Source organism: Hydra viridissima, unplaced genomic scaffold, assembly GCF_058129835.1.
Source record: "Hydra viridissima isolate aposymbiotic clone 2 unplaced genomic scaffold, HvirCarnegie_v1 scaffold_1, whole genome shotgun sequence".
NCBI lineage: Eukaryota > Metazoa > Cnidaria > Hydrozoa > Anthoathecata > Hydridae > Hydra > Hydra viridissima.
In genome coordinates this window covers 13,123,457-13,147,503 of record NW_028324300.1, presented here as the reverse complement: position 1 = coordinate 13,147,503, position 24,047 = coordinate 13,123,457, and the positions used below count along the sequence as shown (strand labels likewise).

General features: G+C 30.3%; 2 protein-coding genes and 1 pseudogene across 4 annotated transcripts; all 3 read right to left on the bottom strand.

Moving 5' to 3' along the window:
• Positions 1–591: 591 nt before the first annotated feature.
• Positions 592–5,967, bottom strand: LOC145187395 (heat shock 70 kDa protein-like). 2 transcript variants are annotated; one of them, XR_016453553.1, is made up of 6 exons: positions 5,424–5,755; positions 4,924–4,997; positions 3,306–4,802; positions 2,981–3,195; positions 1,799–2,704; positions 592–1,520 (listed from the first exon to the last, which is right to left on the bottom strand). XR_016453553.1 is itself a non-coding variant. In XM_080063767.2 (4 exons), exons 1-4 carry the CDS (start codon positions 5,626–5,628, stop codon positions 3,028–3,030), a joined length of 1,944 nt encoding a protein of 647 aa, XP_079919893.2. In that variant the 5' UTR covers positions 5,629–5,967; the 3' UTR covers positions 2,788–3,027. The 2 variants fall into 2 exon arrangements, 1 of the variants encoding a protein (XP_079919893.2); XM_080063767.2 differs by lacking the exons at positions 592–1,520; positions 1,799–2,704 and having other exon boundaries at positions 2,788–3,195; positions 5,424–5,967.
• Positions 5,968–8,440: 2,473 nt separating this feature from the next.
• Positions 8,441–15,812, bottom strand: LOC145186760 (uncharacterized). 2 transcript variants are annotated; one of them, XM_090091190.1, is made up of 5 exons: positions 15,693–15,812; positions 13,033–13,177; positions 12,510–12,852; positions 12,027–12,219; positions 8,441–9,894 (listed from the first exon to the last, which is right to left on the bottom strand). In XM_090091190.1, the coding sequence occupies exons 1-3, from the start codon at positions 15,743–15,745 to the stop codon at positions 12,805–12,807; spliced, it is 246 nt and encodes an 81-aa protein (XP_089947316.1). In that variant the 5' UTR covers positions 15,746–15,812; the 3' UTR covers positions 8,441–9,894; positions 12,027–12,219; positions 12,510–12,804. The 2 variants fall into 2 exon arrangements, with proteins under 2 accessions (XP_089947316.1, XP_089947306.1); XM_090091180.1 differs by lacking the exon at positions 15,693–15,812 and having other exon boundaries at positions 13,033–15,409.
• A 6,929-nt stretch (positions 15,813–22,741) lies between these two features.
• LOC149893412 (uncharacterized) lies at positions 22,742–23,386 on the bottom strand (annotated as a pseudogene).
• Between the last annotated feature and the right edge of the window lie 661 nt (positions 23,387–24,047).

The window sequence follows — 24,047 nt, the reverse complement described above, 5'->3', positions numbered from 1 at the left end:
TTCCATTAAATTTTGGGAGGCTGGATCTATCAACTGAAGGTATCACGGAAAGGGTTAACTTTTCAAGCAGGGTTGTTATTGGGTATCATTATTGCGTTTCTCTGTATAAATTTTTATTTCTGATCTGTTTGATGTTTCTGTAAGCTTTTCTAAGATTCTTTCTAGTCGTTTGTCGTTCACGTCGTTGCTTCCTATAGATTCTTGATCAAAGTTATCTTACGAAGGTATTTGCACTTCGGGAATATGAGCATTTAAGGTAGCAGGGGTAATTGAGAAAAACAACACCATGGAGCTTGGATAATTACGGTTCATTCTAATTGTACTGGATTTTTTAAATTTCTTCTTTTAAACTTCTTCTTATATATAAAGTTTTTCTCATAATTTACTTCTTTTAAATAACTTCTTTTAAATTTCTTCTGTTAAATTTGTTCACATATATTTCTTCTCATTCTTCTTATGATTTTTTCATTAAACAACATCTTTTAATTTTTTTCTCATTAAGTTCTTATGATAAATTTCTTCTAAAAAAGTTTTTTCTTATAATTTTCTTCTTTTAAATTAGCTCTGTCTGTCTCCTCCGTTTTCTCCCTATTTTCTCTTCCTCGTCGTCTTTTTTTTTTTTTTTTGGTTTCTCGCTTTTTATATTGGCTATATTGCTTTGAGCGTTGGCTTCTTTTTATTTTTATCTGAAACTGTGTACAATCTTAATGTTTTCAGATGGTTGTATTGTTATAAATAAATCTTGTCTCACTTAGAATTAGCTTCTCCGCACTATGTTAAACGATTATTATACTTTATTTTCTACCAATTTTTTTTTTTTTTTACTTCGTATGTAAATGTTAATTTTAGGATAATATTTGCGATAAATCAATCATATTAACAAAACTTGTTTAAGAGAACATCCAATGCATGCAGTTTTTCATTTTAAATATTAAAACTCTAAACTTGATAAGGGAGATTTTTCCAAGCGGATACTTAACGATTCTCCATACAAAAAAATTTAAAGACTTCACTATATTTAAAAGATATGACATTCGTTTTTGTTGAGGGTTCATTTACATAAGGTTTCCATAATTTCTAAGTATTTGCGAATCAAATAGTAGAACTCTGAATACATTAACTTTTCAATCAGAAATAAATGGAGTATTATTTGCTCACTCTTACTCCGTTCTATGTAACTTATAACATTACTACACTATCAAGTAGAGTTTATTGTCCATCACACGGGGTCCGAACTGATGATTTGCACACACACCTAAAAGCCATTTATGTATTACAGGGAAAAAGATCTACTAAATTGCCTTAGGTGCCAATTCAGCACGATTTAGCTTATGCCATTCCAGAGACATCTTGAAGTAGTGGATTACAGCCAAAATAGGACAAAATTATGTGGGCATATCATGATTGTTAATGAATGGCGAAAGGCATTTCTTTATCTATTCTTCTGTATACAAATCCGAATCCAAAGTCTTACGAGTAATGTATGGTTAACTTTTCAAATTACAAGAGTAGATAGCTTGCTATATCGCGAGGTTAGAATTATTTTGTTCTATCTCCAAGTTTAAACGTTGGGAGAAAGTTTTTGATTTTTTTCTTTAAAAAAAAATTATTTAAAATTTTAGCCTTAATTTTTAAAGATATAATAACTTATGCTTTAAATGATTTATGTTTAAACAAATTATTTAGAAAAAAAGCTTGTAAAATAGAGCTCATTTCAGAAGTAATCATTACTTACTAAAATTAATAACTCATTTTCTCCCAACTTTTAAAATAGGAGATAGAACAAAATAATTCTAACCTCGCGATATATTGAACTTGAGAACGAATTTTTCAGTTTATTTATAGTTGAATTTGTCGGCAACATATCTAACTTCCGACTAATAAAAATGTTTCTGGCCTGGCGATTGTGAAAAGTCTTCTTTGCAATAGGTTTCATCGTCTCCAATGACGAACAAATTTTCTCGGATTTACCTTTACGGAGCGAATGAATCATTTGTTTTTTCCTATTCTTTCACTGCATTTCTTTCAACAGATCAGGCGCGTCATTATATCGCCGCCACAAAATAGATCTGAAGTCGAACAACACCGGTCAATTTTGCTGTCAATTTGGATTAACGAACGATTTTGAAAGGAAAATTTCTTAGACTTTTTTTTCACTTAGAATCTATGTTCTCATATTGACCGATTATGATAGCCAGTACGTTACACGAGCCTAACAGCTTCTTTTTGCAAAATAAAAAAAAAAAAACTTGCGTGGATTTGAAGTAGTTAACGATTAAAAGACGGAGGATTTCATCGTACTCTACCGATATCCAGATCTCAGTGCGAGATTGGCTTTGATGTGTTTGAACTGTTAGTTTTAAAAGTGCACTTCTTTCTAGTATTTATTCTAGAATTGATAAAATATAAACTTTTTTGCTCAGGGTACTTTTCAGATTTTGGTTACATAACTAGTCCTGCCTTTATTAAAACACAGTTCAGTTTTATTCTTCAAAACTATCGAGTTATCGACAGTTCCCTTCTCACTACCAGTTTTCTACTTAACAACAATAAGATCCCATTAAAAATTGCTAAAATCTTTTTCATTCGGAAATAGAATCCGATTTAAATATTGGACCAAATTGTTTTCTCTCATCAATTATAGGTTTCGGGAAAAATTACTGTTTCGCGTGGATCCTTTTTAACAGGAGTTAAGCATGGAAATCTGACAAAAAGAAAAAAAAAAAAGATTGGAACTTTGGAGCTTAAAAAGGCTTAGTAGTTCAAAGATAAAAAAAAAAAAAAGAATTAAGAAACTAAGAAGTTAATTTTTCGTTTAAAAAGAACGTATACACTAATACTCTTAGGTATATATTAAATTACTGGTATAAATATATTATAAATACAAACGCATGCGCTCAGAAATAAGAAGTTTTAAGATAAATGTTGAAAGAAAATTATGTAACAAAAAAAAGACGCTGCACTATTAAGACGAAAATACCTATTTTCATGAACAAATTAAGAACTGACAAGCATTTTCTTTAAGATTTAATCTACTTCTTCAATTGTTGGACCAGAACCAGATTTTTGAGAACTACCACCACCAGGCATACCCCCTGGAGCACCTCCTGCTGCCTGATATAGCTTTGTAATAATTGGTGAACAAACTTTTTCAAGTTCCTTTTGCTTGTATTCAAACTCTTCTTTATCTGCCGTCTAATAAAAAAGTAAAACATAACAAAAAAACCCACTTAGCAAAATTACGATTAAAAACGTTATGAAAAACACAATAGAGAAAATTTAAAACAAATTGTATTGCTACATACTTGGTTGCGTTCTACCCAGTCTAACGTTTCACTGCATTTTTTAAGAATAGTTTTTTTATCTTCATCACTGATTTTACCAGCAACTTTTTCATCTTCAACTGTTTGTTTTATGTTATAGCAATAACTTTCTAAAGAGTTTTTAGCTTGCACTTTGTCTCGCTGAGCATCATCATCAGCCTTGTATTTTTCAGCTTCCTGTACCATTCTCTCGATATCATCTTTGGAAAGACGACCTTTATCATTTGTAATAGTTATTTTGTTTTGTTTTCCAGTGCTTTTATCTTGTGCTGATACATTCAAAATGCCATTAGCATCAACATCAAATGTCACTTCAATTTGTGGTACTCCTCTAGGTGCAGGAGGAATTCCAGAAAGTTCAAACTTTCCAAGTAAGTTATTGTGTGCAGTCATGCTCCTTTCCCCTTCAAAGACTTGAATTAAGACACCAGGTTGATTATCTGCATATGTTGTAAAAACTTGTGAATATTTTGTTGGGACAGTAGTATTACGTTTAATCAATGGAGTAAACACACCACCAGCAGTCTCAATTCCAAGAGACAGTGGAGCAACATCAAGAAGAAGTAAATCTTGCACAGCCTCATGTTTGTCTCCACCTAAAATAGCAGCCTGAACAGCAGCACCATATGCCACAGCTTCATCAGGATTTATAGATTTGTTCAATTCTTTGCCATTAAAGAATTCTTGTAAGAGATTTTGCACTTTGGGAATTCGAGTTGAACCACCTACTAAGACCACTTCATGTATGTCAGATTTTGAAAAACTTTGTCCACTACTGTTTTTACCAGCATCTCTAATAGCATCAGCAACTGGGGTAAGTGTACCTCGAAATAGATCAATACACAACTCTTCAAAACGAGCTCTTGTTATTGAGGTATAAAAATCAATACCATCAAAAAGAGAATCAATTTCAACACTAGCTTGGGTACTTGCTGACAATGTTCTTTTAGCACGCTCACAAGCAGTTCTCAAGCGTCTTAGAGACCTTTTATTCCCAGATATATCTTTCTTGTACTTTCTTTTAAACTCATCTACAAAATGATTAACTAAACGACTATCAAAATCTTCACCTCCAAGATGAGTATCACCAGCAGTAGATTTAACTTCAAATATACCATCCTCTATAGATAGTATTGAAACATCAAAGGTACCGCCTCCTAAATCAAAGATGAGGACATTTTTCTCTTTACCAACTTTCTTATCAAGACCATATGCAATAGCAGCAGCAGTTGGCTCATTAATAATTCGCAACACATTTAAACCAGCAATAACTCCTGCATCTTTAGTGGCTTGGCGTTGGGAGTCATTAAAATAGGCAGGAACTGTGATAACAACATCTTGGACTTTCTTACCAAGAAAAGCATCAGCTACTTCTTTCATTTTAATTAAAACCATAGAAGATATCTCTTCCGGAAAAAATGTTTTAGTTTCTCCTTTAAACTCAACTTGAATTTTTGGTCTTGACCCCTCATCTATTACCTACAAAATAAGTTGTTTTTACGTAAGCTTTTAATAAATAAATAAATTTGTTATTATACACATAAATGAAAGAAAAAATAAAGAATTAACAGAAACATTGAACCTCAGAAAAATAGCTTACAGTAAATGGCCACAATTTTCTATCTGATACCACTGATGGATCATTAAATTTCCTACCAATTAATCGTTTGGCATCTAAAAAAAATTAAAAAACATAAAATAAATAACATAAAAAAGTAAACACTGACAATAGACTTTTATTTTACCTAAGTTCAAATATGATATGTTATCATGTTTTTAGCTTTTTTACATTACTTCTACTTAAAAAACATTTCCTAACTTATTTGATTACATTTTCCAGTAAATTACATGAACTATTTAGTTAAGCAAATGAATTATTTCACAATGATATAATTTTGTAGTATTAACTTATGCAATATCTTTCATTATCTAATATTTTTTATGCATACATCAAAACCTTAAACTACTACTGCAACAGTCAACAATTATTCTAAATATAGCCACAAAAAATTGAGGTAGATATTGTAATTATTTCAAAAATTAGAATTAGAGCATAGGCCAGAGAAATAGATACAAAAGCAATAACATAAATTTACAAACCAAATACTGTGTTCGATGGGTTCATAGCAACTTGATTTTTAGCTGCATCTCCTATCAATCTTTCAGTGTCAGTGAAAGCCACGTAGCTAGGAGTAGTACGATTTCCTTGTTCATTTGCAATTATTTCGACTTTACCATGCTGGAAGACACCAACACAAGAATAAGTTGTTCCCAAATCAATTCCAATTGCAGGAGCTTTTGACATTCTCAGTACGATCGACTTATTCGCTTAATTTAGCAACAGTAGCTTAGACAAGCGTTTGGAACTTGTATTTAATAACTTGTTCTCGTTAGCTATAGAAAGTTAATTAATAACAACAAAATTTTGCTAATGCTTGCAAAAGCTTCAATTTACTATTGTTCAGGAGTTCTGCTTCCTCTGAAATAATTTTCCTTGTATATTTCTATTCACAAAAAAAATTATTCCTTTTTTTTCGTTTTAATAAAACAATTTTTTTAAATTTTTTTTTATGCAGTTACCTTTTTATAAATATTTTATGGTAATGAAAACATTGATACATAATATTATAACACCCTGAATACTTCGGGGCTAACTTTTTTCACGAAACTTCTCGAAACAAATCGTCAAGGCAACAAACAAGAGGTTTTTACAGTCTATTTTTACCAAGCAATCGATTATATATATATATATATATATATATATATATATATATATATATATATATATATATATATATATAGCTATTTCAAGTTGTATTATTTTCAAATACAATATCTCTTGTTCGTATAAGAGTGCTCAATATTTTGTATAAATAGAGCAATATATATATATACATATATATATATATATATATATATATATATATATATATATATATATATATATATATATATATATATATATATATATATATATATATAAAACGAAGAAACAACAACTATGTATGGTACTTAAAGTTTCATGCCTAGCGGCAATCATCAGCCATGAAAAACAAATCAAAAATCTATAAAAACCATTACGAATTGAAAAAATTACTGTATCGTGAGCTCGACGTCATATTAGGAAAAAGAGGAGGAAAAGAAATAAATAAAGAAAGAAAGCAATAAAGATGTAAAGAAATGAAAGAAAGCAATAGAGAAATAAAGAAAAGAAAAGAAAGAAAGAAAAGAAAGAAAGAAAAGAAAAGAAAAAAAAAGAAAGAAAGAAAGAAGAAAGAAAAGAAAGGAAAAAAAAAGAAAATAAAGGAAAAAAAAAGAAAATAAAGGAAAAAAAAAGAAAATAAAGGAAAAAAAAAGAAAATAAAGGAAAAAAAAAGAAAATAAAGGAAAAAAAAAGAAAATAAAGGAAAGAAAAGAACGAATAGAAAAAAAAAAAAGAAAGGAAAGAAAGAAAAGAAAGGAAAAGAAAAGAAAAGAAAGGAAAGAAAAGAAAAGAAAAGAAAAGAAAAGAAAAGAAAAGAAAAGAAAAGAAAAGAAAAGAAAGAAATAATATAGGCCTAGTCACCAGTATCAAATTTCGAAAGAAGAAATTTATTTTTATGCCTGCATTTTGAAACCAATTCGTTCTTCTTATTCAATAAGGTACCTTCATTAAACATAATAATCATGTACTTCTCATGCAGGCATAGCATGCAACATTTTGTGGCCGGGTTGTACGATTTGCAATGTTTGATTATCTTCCACTTAACAATAGGTGTGAAATTTTCTTCTTTCATTTTCCATATATCTTTCGATAGTTCTGTATCGTTCTTATATTTTTCAATGTTAAAGGATTTTTGGTGGTTTGCGTACCTTAGTTTGAAAGGTGTTTCGCTGATGCCGTAATATATTTTTTCTTTCATTACTGGGTTGCTGGAAGAGATGGTGGCTTGGTAGACTATGTTTTTTGTAAGACAATTTTGATGTAAAGGACACTTTGTTTTATCGATGCAATTACAGGTTTTTTCTCTAATGTTGGGGTTTTTTTGCTGCTGGTTTTTTTGCAGAATGCTTTGGTTGTGGGAATTTATGATGTCTTTTATGTTCGGCATGCAGCTGTAGCTCACTTTATTGTAATTTCTATTGAAAATCTTATGGAGTTTGTGGTTTACTGGGAAATATTTGTCGACCAGGTTTAAAAACCGCTTTCCTACATTTGTGCAAACATTTTTGATGTAAGGAGGATTGAACCAGATAATTCTTTGCTTACGACTTTTGTTGATAACAGGTTGTAAATTGGGGATGTATATAAGCTTTTGGTCGTAACCTAATTTTTTTAAGGCTTCCTCGTTCATATAAGAAGAATTTCTGAAGATTTGTTCGCTAGATGAATTGGCAGACAATCGTAGCTCGATGGAATGCGAGATCTGCTTTAAAATGTTAGGAGGATGGTTGGATTCAGCATGAATATAGCTTAAAACATTTTCAGGTTTACTATAAGGCCGGAAAGAGCAGTCATTGAGGTTTAAAGTGATGTCAAGATAATTGACAATTTTCAAATTACATTAGATGGAAATAAGTAAGCCATTGCCTTTGAAGATTTGAACAAAGTGCTTTTTTATTCTTTCCATTTGCGTGCCGCTGGTATTTCTAAATATAGCTAAACCATCGTCTCGATATAGTCCAAAATCAGCTTTGTTATAATGTTGCGATAGTAGGAGAAGTAGGAAAATGCCAAAAAGTTCACAAACCTCGGCACCGTCAAAAGCACCCATGGTAACATCAAACAAACCGCTTTTCTTTTTAACCCAAACTTGATCATTATTGAAGAATATCAATTTTCTTGCGTGATTGATAATCATTTTTTGATCATTATTAATTGTTACGTGCTTCTCAGCAAAGCTAATAGCGTTGTTTAAAACATTTTCATTGATTAAAGGGTAGAAGTCATTTATGTCAAAGATAAGAAACTTATACAGGTGTTTTTCAGTGATTATCTTAAACCAATCAGTGACATTTTGCTTACATATCCATTGATTGAGACCAAGTATACGTTTGATCATGGTTTCATCATATCATGGTTTATTTTTGATAGTATATTTTTACTGATTCTTCCAATTTCATTATAGCAGGGTTTAGTAGTCTGACTGTAGGGTTGTTTATAAAGTTCTCTTTGTGGTCTTTCAGGTTAAAAAACAGTTAGATGTTCCATTTATTTCAATTTTGTTAAAAACTTCGTGGTTGCTTAAAATTCTTTTGGTTTCTATATTTACTTGGTCTTTTATTATTGGATCGGCTTTTTTGTATGAAGACGTTATAGCACTTGTGAGTAAATTATTATATTCGTCTTTAGACAACATGTACATGTTTGATGTTTTGAATATATTTGAAAATATTTCTGCCAATCAAATATTGTTCTAGAACAGTTTGAAATTTATATTTGGATTAAATGTGAGCAAAAAATAATTTGGACCAAGAAAAATTTTAGTTAAATTTATTCAATTTAGTTTTTGATAAGTTTTTGAAAGTTTTGTAATCGAAACTTCATTTATTTAAATATATAAAATGACAGCAAATGAAGAAATATATAAATAAAGTTATTTTTATAATTATGGCATGTGATAAAAAGACTTAACTTAAAAAACTTAATCAACTGCACAAAAAATTTTTTGTTGGTTAGGTTAATCAAGGAAAAATTATTTTGCAGTTGATTAAGTTAATCAAGGAAAAACTTACAGAGAAATCCAAAACTTAACAGGAATCCATCACAAAACAGTTTCAAACATACCCATTTGTTGTACGAATTGGTACACCATACCAATCAGTAGAACAACAATTGGTACATACAAAACAACAACTTATTGGTTCAACAACAATTGGTACATACAACTTTTTACTTTTGTACGACAGTAATGATGAATGGTCTACCTGTTACCAATAAGATTTTTTACTACAGATATTGGAGAAACTATACTATACTGTTTTCAGTCACTGAGAAGATTCACGAAATGATTAAACAAATATTTCCTGGTAGTGCTGAAGAAGTATAATCCGCTAGCCAACGTTTCGTTTTTTTAAATTTATCAAGAACACTGGTTGTTTTTAGTCGGACTGGTGGAACTGGCGTAGTCGATGAAATTCTGTCACAGACACCACAACAGATTTTACACTTTCAATTGCTGAGATTAAAAAGATATTAGGAGTAAAAACTACTACACTGCCCAAAAACAAAGTTTTGTTAACAACCACGGTTGTACGATGATAGAAACGTTGACCATATGTAGGGGCAGGAAATTTAAACCCTCATTTCCTATGATGATTGTTGGAGAGAATTATTCGAGATATATGTAAATAGCAAAAGCGCAAAGGACCATTCCATCTAGACTAAAACAGGTCTGTAACAACTAGTCTCAACCTGGGAATCAAACTCCTCATTGTAGCTGTTCAAGCATCGGGTCTACCAATGGATCAAATGCCCTAAAGTTTGAGATAGGTGTTCTCGTGAATTCGCTTCTAAAAAATCATTGGAAGCCACTGGGAAGTTCCTCTTGCTTTCTAACAGAGATTACGCCACCGCCCAGTGGGTCAAAATCTGAAAAAAAATGCAAAAGCTTCACTTAAAAAAGTAATAGTTAGGAACTAATGAGTTATAATGTAACAAATGTAATCAAAACACTAGATTTAATTCTTTTTTGGTTAATTTTTACGGATTCACCAATTTCTGCACTTTTTCCTGAGGCTTATTATTTCATTTATTTTTTATAGCACTAAATGCTCGTTTTGATATCATTCTTTAAGGTTGATATAGGTAAAATCAGTTCAAAAATTAATTTGAAGGCATATGTTAAAATATTTGTTAAATATATATAATATTTTTGATACTGCATGTGGATTTTAAAAAGTTATTCATAATATCTTGAAAAATGTGCCCCCAAATTGATTTTTCTCATTTATTTATTAATGAGTTTGTTGGAAAACTAAGAGATTCCAATAGATTCTAAGTAACTTTACCATTTTCCTATTGATTGGTATATATGAAAGAAGAAGAAAAAAAAAAAAAGAATCAGTTACCCAAACTTTACGTAATTTATTATACCATCTTTTAGAAAAAGGTCAAACTAAAATTTCATATTTATTATTTTTCTAAATAAAAAGGTAATTTGTCATAACTCAAAAGCCAACATTCAAAAACTCACGCTCAAACAAATCATACTAACTCAGACCTTAAAAACCAAATTTGCATGGATAGACGGCCTATTGCCTGAATTAAACGTTTTTAAAAAAAAATCATTTAAACTAACCAATACTAGTTTATTGCTACATTCATCATGAAAATACATTTAGTTACTATCATTTAACAGTTAGAAATTAGTCATGAAAGTTTACTTGAGGTTCTTTTACTTGAGTTTAGAAGATTGGAAGGTCTAGACCATAAAAATATTGATGAACCTGGAATGATAATTCTTGAGAAAACTCTACCAATATTTAAATGCAAATTCAAATCTAAATTGCTAAAACATTTAAGAAACTTCTAAAGACTTCTGGAACATTAGCGAACCTGATTGGATAAAAGAATAGAACAGCTATAAAGCTAGAATAGAACAGCTGAAGCTAGAAAGAACAAGGACTGGGATGATCTAAATTAGGGAACCAAAAGACCTGAGGTAGTTCACATGTTTTATTGTTGTCATGTGAAAAAGTTTGAAGGTGCAAGCCCTCTAGTAAACATCATTGTTGACCCATACATCTCTAATATCAAAAGGAAACGAAAGTGTTAAATGTATTGGCTGGTCGAGTTTGAGATAAAGTTAGAAGTAGCAGCAGGCAACCCCTAAAAATATTCATTTCATTAGGAAAGAAAAACCACTTCCACCTAATGTTTCGACTTTTTTAATGACCTAATCACAAAATAAAGCTGATTTGCTAATTACAATATTTTCTTTTTTTGTTTTGGTCATAGAATAGTATGATAATACGGTATTTCGGTTTTTTGAATCCAAAAATTTTTATTCAAGTTAATCTTTGTGCGCATAAAAGATTCTAACGAGCATACGCGTGTATAGTACGCATCTTAGATATACCTAAAATTTATTTTAAAAATACGTGGCATACATTACATTCCTGGTATTATATGGTATTCGGGATCGTGGAATCCAAATACTTTTATTTAAATCTTTATTCATGCGCGTAAATTAACTGAAACCCGCAGGCGCACGTAGTACTCGTCTTAGGTACGGGTTAAATTTATTTCTGGTAACAAATTTAAATTTTCTAATCCAAAAACACTAGCATTAATTTATCACATGTCGCCCTAAGTTACCTTAGAGTCACTTTAAAGTAGGGTGGCCATCTGCGAGTATTTAACCGGGAAATAAAGTTTTTTAAACATGTTAAAATTAGTTTTAACATGTTTAAAAAATTTTAAGTAAATATTTACCAAAAATTGCTTTACCCCACAATAACAGTTTATATACAACTTTTAAGTAACAAATTTAGGAAGTCTTTTTATACTTTAAAGTTTATACTTTATTTTATAAACGTTTTTCATTTAATAAAGTAACTATACCGTTACCATAGCAACTTGATTTTCCCAGTTAGAACACAAATAAAACAAAACAGTGAAACCAAGCCTTGTCACCTTTATGATTACCTTATGTATTAGATTACAGTTGAATTACAATTCAACTATATTGAAACAACAACTTTATTGTTAATAATACTTACCAAAATATTAAATTCTTCTTCAGTTGCCAATTTTTTTCAAAAGCATTGAACTCTTCAAGGGAATGACACTTACTAATAAAAACCAAAGAACTTTCTGGGTCAGTTCTCTGTCCTAGCCTTTCTATCGCAGCAAGAACTTCTCCTTGGGTTGACTTAACTTCTGCTATCTCCATAAAAAATGCATATTGCCAACCTAAAAGTAACAATTGAAATCATGATGCCAGTCTACTCTTTATTAGTTTACATCCCAAATGGTAAATGGACGGTAGTGGCGATTGCAGTCCATTTAACAAAACAACTCTGAACCCCAAAACATAGATATGAACTTAGTAAATGCAAAAAAAAGATGTAGTTTTAATAGTGAAACTTTTGATTAGAAAGTGAACACTAAATACTCATGGCAGGTCATGGATTTTTGTTGAGAATTGTAAGACAATTATTACATATGTAATATAAATATACTTAAAAGATAACTAAACTTACATCTTTCATCCATGCACTTATATGAAGGAGATGGTTCTCTGAAATTCCTGAGTAGACTGTTTCTGTTTTTAGCCTGTCTAGTTGACTCCTGAGAAGAAAACTTGAGGAGCACTGTGGTGAAACTGGATATATGTTTTCTTTTCTTTCCTTTTTTCTGTTACACTGAATGATATTTCTGAGAATAAGTCTTGTGACACTATTTGTCTTGGATAGTGTCTATCACAACTTGGCACTTTTAAATGAGGATTAGAGGAAATAGTGTTTGAAGTACTTTGAGAAAAATTATTTTCAATTGTTATACTTGGACTTTTTTCTCAATTTGGACTGAGTGGCTGAACGTTGCCTAAGAAATAAAATACATATTTTACTAAAGTTTTTTATATATTAAAAGGATAAAACAGAATAGTAAATACCTTGTTCTGCAAATTCACTATGAGACAATTCGGAGTCAAGTTGCAAACAGTCATCACACATGTCTTTAGTGCCTTTCTCTAATGAGATTTTAATTAATCTAAACTCTTACCATGTAGTGGTGGATAGGTTTTTTTCCTCTTGGTGGCCAAAGAACGATTTTCTTCACTTCATCTACCCAATCCAAGGGCACTGTACATTTCTTCTCTACTCCATTTTCTTTTAGCGTAACTACAGAGTGCAACCTTTTGATTGGGCTAAATACATAGTCTAGTCAATTAAAAATTTAAAAGATATGCCCATTTTTTACAGGTCCTAATATATGCAAAAGACATTTTCTCAAAACTTAGTCAACCTGGCTCACAAAAGATGAAAATGAAATCTAGATTTGAAAATAATATTTCATTGAGCAAATATTTTTTACTTTCGGTTACAAAAAAATAATTTAAAAATTTTCTTGTATTATGATATACAAATCATTATACTTTTAAAAATTATTTTTTTAAATAAAAACGACTATTGTTTTCAAAATCAAGATAATATTCCAATTTGCTTCAGACCCTGGTTGATATTCTTTTTTTCTCAACCTGAGAAAGAAAATAAACAGTTATGTTAGGACCTGTCAAAAAAGTTGGGTACCAGAAAAACAGTAAGAGCTAATCAAAATCTAAAAACATTTAAAAAAAACAACTTTTTTTAACAAATAAAAAACTTTTCGTTCAAGAAAATTTATTTTTAAACTTTTTTTTTGCTATGAAAATATTTTTCATAGTGTTTTTTATTTGTCCTATTAACCATTTTTTGCCCCATCATCCAACTAGGCAAAAATTGATATAAAAAAGTTATAAGTAAAGTAAATGAAAGAAATAAATCACATCAAATAATATCAACATTCTCTACTTTGGTTAACCAAATGTACAAAAGCAGAAACAACAAATCCATCTTTAACTGGCATAAAAATATATTTCTGTAAAAAGCTACTTCTTCATTTAATGCATGGAATAGGATTTATGGTATTCCTGATAAAGTAGATACCAATATCCTTTGAAGAAACAAAAACAGTAAAATAGTCATCTAAAAACTGTTTGCTATAACACAAACACTCATAATGATCTTCATCAACCAATTTTTGAAGAAACACAACACTATCTCAGTTAAAAAACAAGAATCTTTTTTTAACTTACATCACAAATATGTAAAAGTTCATGTACATTGTATACACAACACAAACCACCATAAACTTCACTAGAATTCACAACAAAATACTGAATAAGTCATCGAGCATTTTCCAGATTAGAATTTCTCATGACATCATCACTTTCACATAATAACCTTATAGCAACAGACAGACTTAAAAAATGCTAGTAAATAGAGCACCCTTCAATGCAACCATACCAGTTCCATCGATCAAGTTCAGTTAGTGTTCCTGGCTGCCTGACAAACTCGCTTGGTAGTTTACCATTTAAAGCAACAAACTTTTCAAAAACTTGATTTAACATATTAGCAGACAATTTCCCTTTAGTTGTTCCTTTGAAAGTTCATTTAAGGAAATACAGCAGCCTACGCATACATTCAAGACACACTAAATGCATGTAGTTAAGTGGAAACATATAAATAAAATTTACAGATGTAACTTCTCTTAAAACTGTTTTACTGAGTTGATGTGATCTTCCATTTACATCTTTTTCAAAATACTCATCATTATTTAATTTTTGGCTTGTCCTTGAACAACACCTTCTTCTCTTACTGAGAAAACAACTCGATATAACAATAAAACTGTCTTAAAATTCTATTAATTCATTAAGAAATTCTCCAAGGTAAATATCACAGGGTGGTTTACTATTTCCACAAAAACTGTTTTTTAGAGCCCAATCCCGTAATTTAGAACAGAGAACTTCATCATATAAACTATTTGCTCCAAACTCCCGCAAATTTTCAAAATTATCATTATCACTGGCAAGTCCATCTGATATTTTATGTTCAGTATTTGCATCCTGAGTATTACTAGCATCTTCATATGATGAAGCATATTCATTACTTGTTTTTCGAATGTTATCATTCTTAATGCAACTGAGATCTGAATCAAAAAATAAAAGATTTTGAGGTACTTTAGACATATATAAAACAGCTGCATGCTCTACATGCAGTAGAGAAACTAAAATGATGTAACTAACCTTAAACCTACTGCTGATCCAAATAAACTAATTAAAGAATACAAATAACCCAGTTACAGAACACAATTACAGACTAAGAAACTATCTCTCTTATTTTCCTCTAATTATTGCAGCTCTGGTTATTACTGGCTGTCCACATTATCAATCAACCAATATATTTCACACAAAAAAAGAAAAAGTACCATTTACAACATCATTAAAAATATTATCTTCTTTTGTGAAGGGATATGCAAATAGTATAAAACTAATTCAAAGCAGATACCTTAGAAAAAAAATTAAATTAAATAACAGTAATAACAAAAATAGTAAGATAGAAAGAATTAAAGGAAGTACGTAATATTATTAAATAAAGGAAAAAATTATTAAACATCTGTTCAATAATTTTGTATTAACATTGCAATAATATTGACGTAGTATTGAAAATAATCCAAATTTAGATACTCTAATAGGTAGATAAATTTATTTTCGTGGTTACTATTTTTAATAATATCTATTTTCGACAAGGGTGTTGACAATATATATTGTCAACACCATTGTCGAAAATAGATTTAGAAGAACTCCTAATGTGTACTTATAATAAATTTAATAGTTACATCACCTTGTACTTGGATGAGATCGCTTTGGCGTGGCAAATAAAGAATCTTCAGACATCTTTGACAATTATTGTTCGATAAGGAGCAGTAATATATTTTATATATATATATATATATATGTATATATATATATATATATATATATATATATATATATATATATATATATATATATATATATATTTATATATATATATATATGTATATATATATTTATATATATTTATATATATATATAAATATATATATATATATATATATATATATATATATATATATTTATATATATATATATGTATATATATATTTATATATATATATATATATATATATATATATGTATATTTATATATATAATATCATTGATAAGGAGTGACTAACTACCATAGAACGTGTTCAAATAATAACTATAGTTAGTATGAGATTGGGCGATTATGAGATTCGGCCACGGTTCAAGATTTTAAAATCGAATTTTTAGTTCGAACTAAAAATTCGATTTTCAAATCTAATTTATCTAAGGTTTTAAACACGTTTATAAAACGTGTCAAATTCTACGTGATATTTGCAACGTATTTTAAGACGTTCAAAAAAACGTTCAAAAAAACTTTGGACGGAAACATGAATTAAAGTACGTGAATAAAACGCTTAAATTTCATGGCGTGCTCACCTGGTTAATGCGTGATTATGTTATACCAAATTTATCAAGCTGGTCTTACTTAAAACTTTCACCAGAAAACATTTGGGTTACGATTTTCATAAATTTTAGAAAAAACTCAACACCTTTAACAAATTTAGAAAAAATAGGAGAGTTTGCATTTTGTTTAGCTGGCTCATCAGCAGAAGTTGAGAGATTGTTTTCGCTAGTTAATCAGATTCAGGATGAAAACAAAAATCGACTTGATATTGAGACAATTGATTCACTGATAACTATTAAATACAATTTTAACTTAAAATGCTTACATTTTTATAATCTAGTTAAGAATAATGTTTCATTGCTTAATAATGTTGTTTCATTAGAAAAATATTCAAAATAAAAGTTAATTTATTTTTAAAACTTGATTTTTTTAAAAAAATATCTAACAGTTATTACTGAATTTCTCAGCCATTAAATTAAATCTTAAATTTAAATTAAACCAAAAAAAATTTGTTTACAATACAATAAGGTTGTGCAATCTGAATTTTTTTACTTAAATTATATCTGAAATAAATTATATCTGAAAATGTTGAGCAGTTTTTTTAAAAATAAATATCAAATTTAAAATAATTCGAAAAATAAATTAAAAACTATTTTTTGCTTCAATATATTATCAAAAAAACTTTTTTAGCAAATGACCTGTATTTTTAGCAAAAATCCCGTATTATTTGCAAATTTTCCCGTTTTTTGGAAAAAAATTGAAGGCTATCCTACCTTAAAGTCAATCCATTGATACCGGGTCCACCCTTTACCTGAGTGTGTTTGATGAAATCCCGCATAAAAAGAACTCCACTAAAGTTTTAGTAATCGCTAGTTGTATACACAGAAGAGTAGACAACTATAGTCTTACCATGATGGCTTAAATTGGTGAGCAGTTTAAAATACCCGTAATGGTCCCTTCGTGCCCACCACTGTTGTATTACGTATATTCTAACCTGAAAGTAACTATCTCCTCTTCCTCCTATGTTTGAATATGGGCAATTCCACGGCGGAAACTGAAAAAGTAGTCAAATTTTAAACTCTTTATTGTCAGTTTTTAACAAATAAATATTGATGAAGACACATGAAAGTTTATTTAAAATATACCTTTAGTTCTAAAATAAATGTATTTAAGTCATTTTTATGGTTTCGAAAGTTACGGTTTTTCTCATTGATGCATGTTAAAAAAGTACCACTGTAAAATGTTATTTTACCCATGATTTTTTTTTGTATATTCCGAAATATTTTAAAGTGATAATAGAGCTAAGATGCTCAATTTCTTCTTGGTCAGATTTTTTTCTTTAAAAAATAAATATATTTCAAAAAAAGATTAAAATAACTTTTGCAATTTTCATGTAACGTAAGTTAACAAAAACATGATCAAGTTTTGTTTTTTCTAAAATTTAATTTGAAAACTTAAATTTTGTAATATTATATGTGAAAGAATATTAAACCTTATATTTATACATTAAGATTTTTGAATAACGATGCTTAGTTAAGGCACATTTTTATTTTGAATTTGCGTAACGTAAGTTAAAACTACATTTATTTACAAAAATTTTAGCGCTTTTTTCGTAAAGTTTTTTAACATAAAAAAACGTTTTTCATCGCAACTTATAAGTTGTATACAAGGGTTTTGAAAAAAACAAAAAGTTTTTAAAGTTACGGTTGTTTATAAAGACAAAAACTGTTTTACATCGCAATTCCCTAAAGGTTTTTTTTTATTCTTTATACATCAATAAGTTTTGATTAATTAAAAGTTATTTAAACAAAACTTAGCAAAATTTGCTTTGCAATTTAAAATGGCTAAAAGTTCTAAACAGAGTTAAAACTTATCAAGCTGCTTATCGCCAGCGTGATTCCAAACGGAAAAAATATATGAATGCTGATCACCAAAAAGCTCATCGTCAACGAATAAAACAAGATCCGGAAAAAAAAATGAAAGAAAGAGAAAAAATAAAGGAAAGAGTCCGAAAGTATCGAATCAAAAAGAAAGATTCTGCAAAAACAGTTAATTTTTCTACCATTTTGAGTGTTCAAACAAAAGGGAAATTGCTCAAGAAAGTCCAAAAATAATTGCCCATCCCGCACAACGTTACGAAGTCCTAGCCATATTGCTGAATGGATCATTCAACAAAGAAACTACTCTTCCATTAAATAGCGTGAATAATCCAGCTTTAATTGAAGTAGAAATAAAAGTAAAAAGGTTCTACTGCGAAGATGACATTAGTCGACTGTCTCCAAATGTTAGGGACTTCGTATCAGTAATTGAAAATGGAAAGAAGATTAAGATCCAAGTTCGTCACCTTCTTTTAACCATGAAGGAAGCGTACCAGCTTTTTAAACATAATCACTTAGATATCAAGATTGGATTAAGCAGGTTTTGTGAACTACGACCAGTAAACGTTCGATCTATCGCAAATTTGCCTCTTAATGTATGCGTTTGTATTTACCACGAAAATATGTGATTTGCTTTGGATTCCTTGGTGAAAGTTGATCGTTTACTGTTGTCTAACATAAAAATTGGGAAAGATATGTCTCAAAATTTTGTTTGTAAGGATCAAAATTTTGTTTGTAATTTGTCATTAAATGATTGTTTCTACAACAAATGAAACAAATGCAAAGATCTAAAGTTTTTCCAGCAGTTGCTGGCCACCATTGAACCCCTTAACTTTGAAACAAGTTGGTACCAATGGCATAAACCAAATGAAAAGCGTAGCGCTGTAATCGAAAAAGTTAAAAAGTTTGGAAGTGGTAAAGAATTGATTGCTCACATTATGAGTATGAGAGAAAAATTCACAACTCATACCAATATCAAGGGTAACCAATCTAAATGTTTTAAACTAAGCATTACTAAATCCATGAATCCATCATTGAATGTTGCTACTATTCAGGTTGACTATGCAGAAAATTTTAAGTGTTTTAGTCAGAATGAGCCTCAAGCAGCACACTATGGCCAAAATCAAATTTCTCTTTTAACTACAGCTATCTGGCAAAAAAATCTTAAAACTTTCACCATTGCATCTGACTCTCTGGATCACACAAAGACCTCCTTAATTCCAAATTTGGATAAGTTATTGGAGTTTATTTCATTTAATACCCAAGAAATTCACATTTTCAGCGATAATGCTACATCGCAGTTTAAAAATAAAGTCGTGATGAGCGCAATAATGCACTTTGAAAAGAAATTTAACAGAATAATAGTTTGGCATTGCCGTGCAGCAATGCACGGCAAAGGAGTTGTCGATGGCGTTGGGGCTACTGGAAAGCGTTTGGCAACCAACAGAGTAAAGTCTGGAAAAATTGAAATCCAATCAGCTATTGATTTTGTGAATGCTATTCAAACATAAATGTCAAAGTTCTATATTTGTCAGAGGAAGTAAAGTCAGCGCGCAGTTGTGCACTCAAACTATCTCAAATTATCCAGCAAGCCAAAAAAGTGAAAGATATCTCTAAATCCCACTACTTTTATGTCGGTAAGAGCCAGATCATAGCGGAAAAAACTTCACCATGACGTATTTAGTATTTAAAACAAATAAAAGGATGTAACCATTTTTATTTTAAAGTATATTCTTATTCACTTTATATTTTTGTTTTCCCAAAACAAATGGTTTGTAAATGGAATTAAGGGGGCGTCCATAAAGTATGTCACCCAATATTTGTCAATTTTAACCCCTGCCTCCTGTCACGAACAATCAGATATACATGCACCCCTCTCTCATTAAAAGTATGTCGCTTATTTCAGCACCCCCTCCCCCCCCCCCAAAAAAAAAAAAAAAAACACGAAACAACCAACAGCAAACAAACCTTTTTTCACGTTCTTGAAACTAATTGAAATTAAATATTTTGATTCTATCCACTTTGGTGTTTTCAAAATTGTTCGAGCAGTTTTAGCGTCAAAATCTTTTTAAAAGATTTGAATGTACTTTCGCCAGCCGAATAAACAAGAGGGGACGTTTATTTATTTTTTAATTTTTTTCCGAATCGTCGGAGCTTATTAGGACCCCTCCCCCCCCCCCTTCCCCGTTTAATTATTATGAAGCAATATAAAATACTTTCTTATTTTTTTACTTTGAGAAAAAATTTCTCTCAATATTAGATGAAAATATGAACAACCAACCAATAAAAATATTTTAAGCTTTTTAAAACTTTGACCCTCCCGTTTTATTAAACGTTATTATTAAAGTTTATTAGATTTTAGAAAAATTTCCGACCCTCCCGTTTATTAAGACCCCCATCCCCTCCCGTTTATTTAGCAGGGGAGAGTAAATAGTTCGCAGCATTTTAAAAAATTAAGCCGGTACATAAAAATTATAAGCGTAAGTAAAATTTTCGAATAACTCTAACATTTTCTTATTTGAATAATTCAATAAAAATTAATAAAGTTGTCATACCAAATGTTATTTTTTTAAGTTGCTCTTGCGCTTCAGAAAATAAGTGTTAACAATTTAAAAACTTCATTAATATCTACAAAAAAATCTGTCAGTAGAGAGTCACCAGTTATTGAAAATTACTTTTGTTAATTACTTTGAATGAATGAGTTTTAATACAACTGCCGTTCTTTTGTTACATAACTCTAAAAAATCTTTCACGAAATAATAGATATAAAAATTCCACGAAAATAATCGCAAGGTAACGTAAGTGATTTAAAATAAGTTAAAAGCCTAGTATCAAGAAAACAAGTATATCTTTCTTAGCCCCAGTGGCGGATTAAGACTTTTCGGGGCCCGGGGCTATTTAAAAGTAGGAGGCCCCGTTCCACTCACAACGACAAAAATGAGTAAAACAAAGACTTTCTTGAAAACGCTATCACTGATATTTATTTATATACAAATTTTATATTTATTTTATTGAATTAAGTTGAGTGATTTTTTTCTGCTTTTCTTCCCCGCAAACTCTGCAATCACATCGCTGAAATCCAAAGTTTCTAATAATTTTGACTCAATAGTAAATCTTGCTATATTACTTAAACGACTATGGACCATTGTTGATCGGTGCATGTTCTTAACTCTTTTAAGAGTAGAGAATGATCTCTCAGCCTCGCAATTTGTTATGGGAATAGTTAGAAACAAGCGATATGCTATATAAACATTTGGAAATATATCAATAATATCGGTTTCAACAATCCATTTTAAAACATGCAGAGGAATCAATGTGATTTCAGTCTCAGATTTATCTTTTTTATGCGAAAAAAAACCCGGAGGCTACTACTTTAATAATTGTTCTATTTCAAATATGTAACTATCTTCTAAATCATTTGAGTACACTTCTACAATTTTTTCGCGCTAACTTGCAATTCCATGGTACTAATAGTTAACAGCTTCGATAGAAATCCAAATAACTTATTTACGTGGTTGTAACTATCACTTCTTATAGTTAATTGTGTCACAAGTTTGTCAATAATGACAAAAAATGTATTCACTCGAAACTTGTCGGATACGTTTAAAGAATCAACTTGGTTTTCTCCTTTGCTCATTTTTTTAATTACCTTTCTTTTGTTCTTATCCGAATAGTCTTTTTCAATAAACGAGCTAAGTTTTTTTGATTCATTCTCAAATCTCGTAAAGTCGTTTCGTAAGTTTTTTACAAAGTCAATTAGTGAAAGTAACATACTGCTTGCTGTATGCAAATCTAATTCAACTTTTTGAAGAAATTTGCTAACTGCATTAAACCTCTTAAGTATGTGATACCAAAGTACAGCCATGAATGCAAACTCTAGCTTAGTGATCTTATTTAATAAACACAAAGCTTCATGACGAGTTTTTCTTCAGATTTTTCTTCTGTATCCTCAGCTATATGACATAGCGCCGCATGAATCCCATCAAAATTTTCTACTAAACTTTTTGAAGCATCTGACCTACATGACCATTGCGTATCTGATAGGCGATTGAGTATAGCATGATTTCCTTTCAATAAATCCCATCTATGTGTTGAAGCTACAAAAAATGAATACAAACTCTGGAGAACGCCAAAATACTTGATAGAATTGATGCACTCACTGACACTGCACTGCCCTACTATATTTAAAGAATGTCCAGCGCAGGGGACATAAGAAGCTAGTTCACTCCGCTCTTTTAAACGTGCTTGTAATCCAGAATATTTACCAGACATATTGCTTGCATTATCGTATGCCTGTCCCCGACAATTGGTTATATCAATATCATATCTTTCCAGTAGATCTAAAATCTCAGTAATCAAAGACTTACCGTCGTGGCTTTTAATTTGTAGAAAACAAAAAAATCGTTCATACACGTGGCCATTTAGATAATAACGAAATATCACAGAAAGTTGATCCACGTGAGAAATATCAGGAGTCGAATCTACGATAATTCCCCAGTATTTTGCTTTTTTTATTTCGGTAATAATGTGCGTTAAAACCTTTTAAGACATAATATCAATTAGCTCTTCACAAATAGTTTTAGACAAATAATTTACATTACCTTTGCCTTTATTTGCAAAAGTGTCAATGTGTTGCTTAAAAACTGGATCAAATTGAGTCTACAGTTTTAACATGCCTATGTATTTTCCGTTATTTGACGATCCTATAACTTTATTATGGCCTCGAAATGCTAAACCTCTTCTGGCTAAAAAACGAATAACCGCTGCTATTCTATTTAAGATTGCAGACCAATAATTAAATTCCTTTTTAATCTGGCTTACCATATATTCATCGACATGAGTACTTTGTTTTATGAATTCTATCCACTTAATCAAACATTGAATATGTTCCTTGCTGTTTTCGTGGCCGAAAATAGTTTGATTAGCTTTTTTCCGATTGCAAAAGCCACTTTTGACAAATACGTTGTCTTAATCGGTTGAAAACAACTTTCAAACATAACAAAATACACATCCAGTGGATTCAGAAAACATTAACCATTTTCGGTCACACTTTTCACCATTATTCATCACTTTTTGAAAATATATAACCAAATAGTATCTGTACTGGTTTTTGAACATCCACTTCAAAGATTCAAAATTAGAGTCTTTATTTTGAAAAAAAGCATACCCCTTGTTTAAATACTTCATAAGCAGTGGCGTACCAAAGGTGGGGCGGGGGAGGGCGGTCCGCCCCAGGCCCCGTCTGGGAGTAGGCCCCCAAATGTTAATACAATTTATATTTTTTTACTTCAGCCGGATTTTGTAATAGTCAACATTTTTGTTCTGTAATCATAATTGTTTACAACAAAAATGAACCTGAAACATGATCATATCTCCTTGCCAAGAAAATAAACATCCACAGAAAACAAACCAAGATGTAAGAAATTGAAATGACATCTTGGCCAATAACAACCACCGTGATTGTTTTTGAGGCCCTCCGCGAAGCTTCCTCCCCCCACACCCGCGAGTACTAATAAATAGATTCGCCCGCCCTACCTACGAGTCTATGGTTCATGATGGTTTAGGCAGAGTGACAGATGTTTATGTTGTTTCGCTAATGTGATTAATATACTCTATCATTCAGTACCTCAATAATTCGAGAGCAAATCACGTCTTCAGTTCGTCATCACCAAGTTACATGGTAAGTTATAATTTTATTCCTGCATATAGGCCTAACAAGGCTACGTGAGAAGACTTTAGTTATCAGGTTATAACTTTATATCACACGTCGTTTTATGTTGAAGCCACATAAGGGGCCTGTCCTTAAACACTATCCGTATTGTCAATTTAATTACTTGGTTATTAACAA